General features: G+C 42.3%; 1 protein-coding gene across 4 annotated transcripts in view; it reads left to right on the top strand.

Moving 5' to 3' along the window:
- Window positions 1-364: 364 nt before the first annotated feature.
- Window positions 365-11,369, top strand: part of HTR7 (5-hydroxytryptamine receptor 7) — a 65,593-nt gene continuing 54,588 nt past the window's right edge. For all 4 annotated transcript variants that reach the window (XM_050959520.1, XM_050959521.1, XM_050959523.1 and 1 more), the window contains exon 1: window positions 365-1,084. In XM_050959520.1, the coding sequence (XP_050815477.1) occupies window positions 561-1,084 (524 nt within the window). In that variant the 5' untranslated portion in view covers window positions 365-560. The remainder of the gene's footprint in view (window positions 1,085-11,369) is intronic.

The following is an 11,369-nucleotide window of genomic DNA, read 5'->3' as shown; positions in this document are numbered from 1 at the left end:
CCGCCCCCCGCAGCCTGGGCGCCCCCACTGCCGATCGGCTCCCCGCCCCCACAGCCCCAGTTCAGCGGGGCAGGCTACTGAAGCCCACAGGCAGCGGCGAGCGGCTGCAGGCGGGCGAGGGGCGGAGCAGCCGGGGAGACTCGAACTTCCCTCCCCGCCGCTCCCGCACCAGGTAGTCGGGGTGGGCGGGGTCGCGGGCCGGCGCGGCGGTGGAGGCGGCAGCTGCGGGGAAGAGCAGGCAGCCTCCCGGGTCAGGAGGGAGCAGCGGGCGCTGGGGGGCGCGGCCCCCCCCACGGGCAGCGCTCGGGCACGCTGACCCCATGGCGAGATGCCCACCCCCGCGGAGCGCGGCCAGTGGCGCGGAGCCGGCGAGCCCAGCGGGGCAGGGGGAAGCTGAGGCACCCGCCCCAGCTCTGGTGGCAATGATCAGCTAACCGGGCTGAGGCGCTTCTCCCGCGGACTGTCGAGCCCCGGAGAGCTGGGGGCTGAGCGGGCCCGGGGACCCTCCCCAGGACCCAGCGTGTTGGGAGCCGGCGGCTTCATGGGCAGCCCCCATCAAGATGGTTATGGACATCAACAGCAGTCACGTGTCCGGCCACCTCCGCGCCTTCGCCCTGGCGGCTCCGCGCGAGCTGAGCAGCAGTGGGATGGTGGCTGGCTCCCTGCCCCCCCGCTGGCTGAAGATCATCCAGGATGTCACCGCCAGCCCCAGCCCCGCTTCCAGCCTGGCGGCCGAAAATGACACTCGCTGCGGGGAGCAGATCCTCAGCTACGGCAACATGGAGAAAGTTGTTATCGGGGCCATTCTCTGCCTCATCACTCTGCTGACCATCGCGGGCAATTGCCTGGTGGTGATCTCCGTGTGCTTTGTCAAGAAACTCCGGCAGCCCTCCAACTATCTCATTGTCTCCCTGGCTTTGGCCGATCTCTCGGTAGCGGTGGCCGTCATGCCCTTTGTCAGCGTAACGGACCTCATTGGAGGAGAGTGGATCTTTGGCCACGTTTTCTGTAATGTCTTCATTGCTATGGATGTGATGTGTTGCACTGCTTCCATTATGACTTTGTGTGTGATAAGTATTGACAGGTGAGTGCAAAAGCGGAGATGCCAACGTCTCGTGTGTACTTGTGCCGTGTGTCTCTTTCTCTCTTTGACTGGAGCTGAGAAAAGCAAACCGAGTGAATGCCCCTGTTTGAACACTACAGTGGCTAGGAGAAAAATACAGAGTAGAAACAACCCAATCTTGCAAAATGACTCAAAGTTACAGTATTTAGTTTGATAAGTTAGCAGAGAAGAATCTTGGATGCTGACTGCAGCTGGCAAATATATTGTATTGCAATTCCACCAGGGGTCTCTTTTGCTTGCTTATTTTTCCTTGGGAAATAACAGATATTCTCAGAGGAAAAATTGATGGCATTTTAACAAAAGAAAAAATCAATTAGATCATAGACTAACCTATTTTACACCTGCAGCCTATTGTTGCTAATCTACACACAGGCAAATACATGTAAAAAATGTGGACACTAAAACGGGGAGAGGGTGTGTACTGACTGCAGGACAGCTTACTAGTAGTTTGTTTCCAATGTTTAAATCAAGTTTATGGGTTTGATTCACCCTGAAGCTGAGGGAGAGGAAGCTTCAGGGAGCCTGCTGTGACTCCCTGATTCTGCACTGGGCCAGCCCTGACATAAGTTACAGCAGCTATAGGCTGTTGAAATTTATGCCTCTGGAGGATGGCCACAGTAGGGCCAGTGCTCTGCCTCACCCCCACCAAACTCCCTCCCTCAGTACGCTGCCTATGTGGGGCAGCTGGCTCCATCAACTTTACACCAGCTGTGATTTTCTCTTCACCCAGTGGTTTTGCTAATGGCCATTACGGCCCGTGTGCTACCTGAGTAGTGCAAAGAGGTTAGAGCAAAGGAGAGGATCTGGCCCGAAGATATTTCATAATTTTATGTAAACTTTTGGGAATTTTGCTTCTATTGTCAACAAAAACATAGCAATCTGAAACCTTGAATTAAAAGCAAGTGGATTTTATTAATCAATATATATCAGTAATAATTGCTAGCGTGGATAGAGCCATAGGAACTGCCTTTTTGGAACAGAGAAGCGGTCCATTTATTTCTGTGTCCTGTCCAGGCCCACCGACGGGGTGGCAAAGGGGGCAATTGCCAAGAGACCTGAGTGATTTAAAAGGGCCCAGGAGCCCTTTTAAAATTGCCTTGGCGGGCCGCAGGACTCCTAGGTGCGCACGACCACTCTGGGGCCGGGCCCCGGTGTGGGGTCAGTTCCGGAGGTGACGAATTCATCACTTCCAGACCCTGCCGCCCCCAAGGACGGTCCTGGCCCTGGGGCCCAGAATTTCTGTCTGCGGGCTTGGTCCTGTCTGACAGTGTACCAGCTGTTTCAGAGGAAAGTGCAAGAATTCTGCAATAGATATGTATGGACAACCTGCCCTCGGGAAAGTTTTCCTCTTGACCTCCAGCAATCAGAGATTGTCTTATGACCTGAAGCATGAAGGTTTATATCCCATTCAAAACTCCTGTTTATTAATATTTGCTGTTACAATTGTGTATATTCTTGCTAACACTGTATTGACCAACCCTTAGTAGAATCCTCCTAAGCTCTTGAATTCAATTATATCTTGTAGAAATGAGTTCCACATACTAATTTAATGTTGAATTTCCTTTCATCATTTTTAAATTTGCCACCTTTAAATTTAATTCTTGTGTTATGAGAATCGATGAACAGCAGTGGCTGACTTCCCCCTCCCCCTTTTTTAAACTATTCATTGGTTTGTACACCCTTTTATCCATTTATGTGGCAAAGATTCTCAATTTTTAAGTTTTTTCATGACTCTAATAATTCTTGTTGCCCGTCTCTGAACCTCACATGCCAAGTAAGGCTGTACTACTGATGTACATAACTGCATTGCAATATATTCAGTAATATTCTTTATCCTGTTTCTTATACATCCTAACATTTTAGTTTGCTATTTTTGGCCAGTGCTGGGCATTGGGCAGAGGTCTTCATTGAGCTGTCCACAAAGATACTCAGGTCTTTGTCCTGAGTTGTTATCGTTACCCTAGTGATAGTGTTATAGTTAAACCAATGACAGAAGTTATACACATGTATCAAGGAGATAATATATCCTTTTAAGACAGAATCTGGAACTAGAATTACAAAGTGACTGATTTTTAATGGAGAAAAACAATGAAAATAGTCTCATTTTTACTTTGCTTATTCCTTGTTTTGTATATTACTGAACAAGTACTTGTATTAAAGCAGGATCTGTTGATTCTTAAAGAGTTCATACTCTCCTGCTGCTTATTTCAAACTTAAAATTATAATTCTCTGTGAAGACGGATGCCTTAACCTCTGTTTACTTCAAATCTGTTATACAACCATGAGTTGTGATGCTGTAAACTGAGGTTGATGTCAAGTAAGGAACAGCTGCAGATAAATCCTTAGTGAAATCTTACTAAATATTTAGTAACAACTGAAAAAAGAGAAATAAAGAGATGAGCTAGAACAGTAGTTATTTTTAATGGAGTTACACTGGCATAGAATTGGATTAACGATGGTGAATCAGGTAGAGGTTTTTTCAAGGTAATCATGAGATATTAGTGACTTTTTGGAGATGTGAAGATGCATAGAATATTTTCAGCAACTAGTAATGACCAAAATTTTAATTTGAACAGCAAACCATCCCCAGATAGCACTGATCTCATGTTGTCTCACTTACTACTTTTTGTAAGTAGAAAGCACTTCATTTTGGGGTGAGAGGTGCATATCACTGAGTAAAACTCTATGTGTAAGGTAGCAACTTGCAAATTACATGGTATGCATTATTTAAGTGAGACCTTTCACAAAGAACAATGGATTTGATGTAAGTGCCTGTATATTTGTTCTTGCTTCAGAGGAAAATAGCCTTCTATCCTACCCCAAAAATCTGCTCTGTGGAACAGTGTAGGGAGCATAATACACAGTAATCCAATTAGCACCCTCTTGTGGGAAAAGCAAGACGGGCTTGTAGACAAAACTAACGTTGGACATATCATTTTTCCTTTTCTTTGTTAGAACTCTAAGCAGAAATAGCTCTTCCTGCAGCAAGTCATCTTTCCAAGAGATGAGAATCACTATCAGTCCAAGGAAAATCTTGAAAGAACTTAAATATTTAATGAAACTAAAAATCACAGTTTCAAACAAGCCGTTCTTTTCAGTCAGACCCAGGGGACAAGGTGTGCAGTCTCTGTGTGAAATTCACTCCACACACAGAGTCAGCACAATCTTCTGTACCACTTAAATCTCACTGAAAGCCCTTGTGTGCTTGGGCCAAATTTTCAATCATGTTAAGCAAAAGCCATGTGAGATGCAGTCTAACACTTTTAAAGTCCTGTTGTACCCTAGTGTGGAGCCTACACCATGGCCAGCTAACATGGCTTCAAACTGGTTAGCCTGCATTGTAATGCTTCTTTTCAATCTGTTAAGCTAATTCAGTTGAAACACACACCCTTTTTGCCTATCAAGACATACCCTCTGCGTGTGGTGTTCCATAGCACCATTCAAAATCCTGAAGTGTTTATTCCACAGGACCACAATGCCTTTCAAGTGATGGCATTTTGTAATACATAAAATATGTGCAGTGTGTACCTGAGAGAGCGGAACAGCTCAATGTATTTGCATAATACTTTACTGACATTCAGAGACAGTTTGTGGAAGGAGAGTTTTGATGCATATCAAATGGAAGGCTAAAAGGAAATATAACTGAAAAGGTGATGGAATAATAGACCTATATACACTTCAGTGATAGGCAATTTGCCTGTCTTACTAAAGATATGCAAGGACTGTATCCAATACAAGATATAGTATGCAATTTGTTTTTTTCATCCTCTGGGCCCACTTTTCAAATATAAGTTTCTGAATAAGATGTCCATACTCACCTTGGCTACTCAGATTGACACATGAGCACATAAAATGGGTATTTATTTCCCTAAGTGCTGCTTTTAGAATTCAGATACAGGATTTAATGATGCGCCATGTGGTTATTGAGCATTTAAAATGAAACCCAGACTTTGTCTGAAGTACCTGAATAAAACAGTTGGTAAATGTTTGTGCTTTAGGTTGTATTAATGAATGCTATATTAAGACTGTGCAAAGCACTTATTAAAATGTTTGTATAGTGATCACTGACACTTTACAGGCTCCACAGGGACTCAGCCAGATTAGGAAAAGCACACTCCAGTGAGTATCTATACAGGACTGAACTTAATAGAGAATCTAAGGTAATATCCTTGACAATATCAAACATTGGAATTTTAGGCTTTTTGCAGGCCGTATCATCTCTTCTACCTTCACAGGGCGAAAACCCCACAGATCCTCATCAGGTAGTGCAAAAGTGGGCAGTGCCACCTCTGTGGCATCCACCCTATATCTTGTGGAAGCTCTTCTGTGGGAATAGGTATCTGCCTATAGGAGGGGTGGGCTGGGTCAGAGGTGGTGTAGGGTGGAACTGGGGAAGTCAAGCATCATTCTTCCACCACTAGCCCCATGGAGATTCCAGAGCTAACTTAATATACTCACAGAGTCAGTGTTAACTTTGCTAAGCACCACATCTGTGCTGTAGGAACCTGTCTGAGGAGGAGTTTTGGGGAAAGGTATAGGCTGCAGAGACTTGGCAGCATGGTTGTCCTGCAGTAAGAGGTAACCTTCCTTAAATAACACCTCTTATTAGTTGCTTTCCCCCTAAAGTCTTCTCTTCTGGATCTTTAGCATATAGATTACACAAATTTATATTCCCTTAGATTCAAAAGTGAGCAAAATTCAGATGTGATGTGTAAGAGGGTATAGGCTACACCTCATTAACTGGTATGCGTCTAAGGGGAGTGTAAATTGGTGTGGCTCATACTGAGGTGCCCAGTGAATTCTGCCCAAAATAGCTGCACAAACCTAATTTGGAAGACAGTTAACTAAATATCTACATAAGAAGCAGCAACTTTTAGTTCAATTGAAAACCCACTCGGTTCCTTTCTAGAACTACTCTGGCTTCATGATTCTTTAGATGTTAGTAGAATAAATACCGTAATACAAGAAGAATTGTAATATTTTAACCAAACCTGCTTGAGTCATGCATGCTCTCTGTAAAAGCAGCAAAGAGTCCTGTGGCACCTTATAGACTAATAGACGTATTGGAGCATGAGCTTTTGTGGGTGAATACCCACTTCGTCGGATGCATGCTTTCTGGAAGACCTTTCCAATCTTTATGCTTCATCCATCATGCCATGAGTATTCCAAACTTCCTTTAAGTCACTGGGAATTTGTGGTATGCCAGTAATGCAGAATTGGGTTTTATATTGTCACCACTATATTTATACTTGAATAGAAAAATCTCTCCTTTCTAAAAGAATTCTGTTCCTTCCTGATTCATTCATTAACACTATAAACAGATATATGTGATTTTGCAGTTACTAAGGCCAGGTCTATACTAAAAAATTAGATCGACTCAGCTACATCGCTCTGGGGTATGAAAAATCCACATCCTTGAGCGATGTAGTTAAGCCAACCTAAGACCCAGAAGAATGCTTCCATCAACCTCACTACTGCCTGTCCAGGAGATGGATTAACTACAGCAATGGGAGAACCCCTCCCGTCGTTGTACTAAGTGTCTACACTGAAGCACTACAGTGGCACAGATGCAGCTGTGCCGCTGTAGTGTTTTAAGTGTAGACATAATCTTAGGTCTCAGTCCTCCAAGGTGCTGAGTGTCCTCAGCTCCCACTGCAATCAAGTTGCCTCAGAGAAGAATGTGGATTTGAGGACACTCAGCATGTCCCAGGAACCCCATAATGCCTGGCAGGATCAGGCACAAGTATTGGAAGAGCAATATCTCTGAAGGCTTGATGAGGAAAGATGAAGCCTCCATTTACACCAAAATTCCTGAGAGATCAATAACAATGTGAATGGAATTATAGAAAAAGTATGTGATAGAGTAATTGCAATTATGGTATATATTTCAGCAGAATCAACTCAAAGAATTAGCTTAATCCTAAACATTACTACCATCATAAGGGCTATTCTTTCCATTTCTAAACGCTTTAAGGAACTTACTGTTTCTGAGTCTGTAAATAATTTATTATCTAGCTGATTAAATATACAGCAGTGATGCCATGCCTTAAATGGAAAAGCAGCTAGACATTTCCTCTTTACTTTTGCCTTGTAGTTTACTTTTTTTTTCTAATGTAGTCAATTTAAACAGAGCCACCATCATTCTTTCTCTTCCAAGTTGTTTTATTTCTTTTTAAGCAGAATTGGAAGGGTACTGTTTAGAAACAATCTTTGCCTGTTCCTATTGTTTCTGCTGAAAAGACAGAGCTCTCGTCATGTTCTGTGCAACACCTGGGAACTATTGAGATGAAGAAACTAAATTTGAGTCTGAGAGATGTGATTACTTAGACTGTAAGCTCTTTGTGGCAGCATCTGTCTTTTGTGGCAGCATCTGTTTGTACAGTGCCATTGTGATTCATGAGTTGGGTTCCTAGGTGCCACTGGACAACATATTAATAATAATGTGAAGTAGATAAACTGGTAAACAAATGCTCAGTTTCGTGAGTGATGCCTTTCATACTTCTGGGGTAACTGCACCACCTCACAGAATGGTGCCAGTATATGCAATTCACCCCAGTGGGTGGTACTTGTCTGGATTTGTTTACTGGTCCCAAGGTCTGCAATAAATTCTCCCACCTCACTGATTTGAGTTCCTGAATGGGGTTTAGTAACAATCCCATGCCAACCATCATACAGTCCCTCACAAATATGCAGATAGCCTTATTCTCAAAGATATGCCTGTGTTTGTCAGATATGTTACAATGACACTTCAGGAATGAGGCTGAAATCCTACTCCTCCTGAAGCTGCCGAAGTTTAGTCAATGACTCCATTGGGAGCAGCATTGGGCCCTAAAGCATAATCTGTGTTTTGTGATTGCACAGGGGAAGATGAGAAAAAAAGTTAGGGATTAGGGATGTTTGGATGTTTAGCTATTCTTGTCACCTGTCAGCTACATATAAGTACATTAGTTACTGTAAAGAAAACAGACTACTCAGAATGTGGAAAGCTGCAATTTTCCTGCAGTTAGAGTCAAAAGATAATTGGGAAGGCTTAAATGCTGCAAAGTAGGTAGGATTATTGGATCAATCGCTAATGGACATTTTCAACTACATATATTTTGCATCTCTGCTTTTCGTTGAAATCAGCTTGTTGCATTTCCCATCTGAAAGTAACTACTGATGCTTGCTCCAACATGGATATATATTGTGGCTCAAATTTTAACAAGTGATTAGTGATATAAGATGCCCAATTTTGGGGTGTCCACTTCAGAAAGGGCCTGGTGTTCAGCACTGTCGGCGCTGTGCATTTCTGACAATCAGGCTCCTTTTAAAGTGGCCGAAGCTGAGCCCACAAAATTACCTTGTCATTTTTTAAAATTTAAGCTTATGCATAAAAAAAAAAGTTTGTTCCCCAGGTCTTTTACCAGTCAGAGAAGGGAAGATTCCAACTGTTGCTCAGTGCCCAGAAATTACTTTGATGTTAAAAAGAATATATTTCCAAATAATAATAAAAAAAAGAAAATTGCACAATTTATTTCAAACTTGTCAGTCAATTTAAAGGATATGTGTAATTCCCGGAGACATTGGAAATGGACTCCCATCTTGGTGGTCATAGTAAAGGTTTCCATGAGGACAGACTGAACCTTTTCCAACTTGACCAAAAGGCTGTGACTCTATAGAAAACTTTTGGGTTTTATTCCTTTTAAAATATTTTAAAAGTGTAGCACAGACACTTCTTTTGGAGCCTAAGCATCAGATGGAGACTTCCATAAATACAGGCACTGAAAATGCAGGAAATATTCGGATGTGTATAATGAAATTAATCAGTACATTTGCATTGATCTGTATTTTCTTACAGTCCAGTAAGCGTTTCTTTAACTGAATCAAGCCATTTTGTACTCATTTCTGTATTTGTCAGCTTATGAATGGCAAAATGTTAACCTTCTATGAGGTTTGTCTAGGATGGGAAAAAATTGCTACAGTTACCAATGGTGAACTGCTCTATCACAGTGTCTTACACAGAAACAGAAGTATTTCCACAAGGAAATAGTTAAGCTTTTATTGAATAATTTTCTACAAAGATATGACTAGTATTCATGTGGAATTTGGAAGTTAGGTATGGTGATAAATGTTTTAGCCCTTTAAAGGAGTTCACTGGTATTGTTAGGATTATTCTTGCAGATGCCACATTGTACCATGGAACTTTGTTGTGGTAACTTCAGTGAGATCCAAGTAATAGAAAATCCAGTATAAATATCATCTTGGTATTGTATATGTGAATGTGTTCTTCAGATACAATTTGTTAAAATCCCAAATCTTGCATTCTTATGTACCTGCAAATTCTCAAACTGTGCAAGGAGTACAAGATCAGGGTGTTAATGATAATAGATATTATTGGGACTCCAGACATATTTAAAAAGGAACAGTTTCCTTATGCAGTGTACAGAGAGGTTTCTAACAGCAGTTACTGACAGTATCGTATTGCATGCTTGACGTTACTATGGGTCAGATTTTGCCACCTTAGTCCATGACTAATTGTAGTACTACTTATTAATTAATGCTCAACCTTATTACACAGGAGGGCCACATAAACCTAAGCACAACCTTTTGTAGGCCAAACAGATTCTGCATATTTTAGTAAGACTTAAAGTCACCTGTATTGATTTATATTTTAAGTTCATCTTGTTTCCTATGTATTTAGATAGACATGCTGTACATAGAAACAACCTGTTTACACATTGTGTAAACATGACAACAAAATGCTAATGAATCAGCCGTTAGAACAGTATATTGTGTTGAAGCAGGCCGTGGGTCTTATGAAATACTCTGGTGGGCCATGTACAGCCTGTGGGGCATAGGTTGAGCACCCCGATAATCTGTTAGCCTAAGGCTCCAGTGGGAGGAATTCTAGGAGTTCTACCTAGAGGCAGTAACTAGGTAGATGGAAGAATTCTTCCATCGACCTACCACTGGCTATATGGGGGTGTGTGTGGGGGCGGGGGGAGGGAAGGGTGGTTAGGTCAACTGAAAGTATGGATTTTTCACACCCCTGAGTTACACAGCTGGGTCAACCTAACTTTTTAGTGTAGTCCTGGCCTAAATACCACAAGCCGATTGGGTCCCACTGAGCTAAGCGTTGTACAAATACATAATAAATGACAATCCCTGCCACAGAGAGCAATTAAAAAATGCATGCAGTAAGATACTACCCATCGTAAATAAGGAGGCACATTCTGTCTCTGTATATTTGTTACATCACCTGTGACATCTTTTCTGATGGATGACATTTATTTTGTCATAAGCAGCTATTTGAACAGTTCTAAACTGATGGAAATCAGTAAGCAACAATGAGCCTGACTACATCTGCTTGGAGCTGCTGAGCAGTGGAAAGCTGCACGAAAGGGGCAACCAAAGATTCACAATTTGCACTTAAATACTGTTTTAGCTGATTACTAGCTCTACCCTTCTCGTAATGTGCTGGAGCTGATGAGCTGCAAACAGATTTCTGTTTCACATGTTACAGACATGGTCCTTTTAGAAATGCTTAGAGATTGATAGGTAACTGAACAGGCTGGTGCTTGAATAGGGCAAATAAGAATTCTGATATATATACCCCACAGTCACAATTAGCAGACCAATTAACCATCTCTCAGCGCAAAGATTAAACCTTCCCTATGATTTAAAGCTGACACACTAACTTTTGACCCACATTTGGACAGATTACAGAAACTAGACACAGCTACATTGGGGTAATAGTATCTTGACTCCATTTTGACGGGAGTGTGTGTATTTAGATATCATACCACATGTGGGAATTACTTATAATGAACTTGACTCACCAAAACTAAACACAATGAAAGTTCAGCCAGAGGAATGAGTGTACCCAAACCCATCTCTGTTTTGGAGCTGCTGAGATTTCACGGGAATATAGGCCACACCACGTATTTGAGGAGGGTGGCTGATGTAGACTGGTTCAATTCAACTCACCTTTCCCTTCAGTCCATTTTCTCCTTTGTCCTTTTGAGACAAAGATTTTGGAGCTGGCTGTCGAGGCCATAGGAACTGTCCATTTCATTGCATCTCCTCAGAGGAGGGAAAATGGGGACTTTTCTTCCCAGAAGAGAAAGAATTAAATCAAGATTCTTATTCACTCTCCTCTTCCATAAACGTCTCAGGCCACTAAGCAGTCAGCAGACTAAATAGTAATTCTGATCATTCTAGTTGCCAATCCACAGTTGGCACATCCAAGAGAATGGCTGCCTATTTG

This window comes from Gopherus flavomarginatus, chromosome 6, assembly GCF_025201925.1.
Source record: "Gopherus flavomarginatus isolate rGopFla2 chromosome 6, rGopFla2.mat.asm, whole genome shotgun sequence".
Taxonomy (NCBI): Eukaryota; Metazoa; Chordata; order Testudines; family Testudinidae; genus Gopherus; species Gopherus flavomarginatus.
The sequence above is the reverse complement of the archived record's forward strand: the minus strand, read 5'-3'. Positions and strand labels throughout refer to the sequence as shown.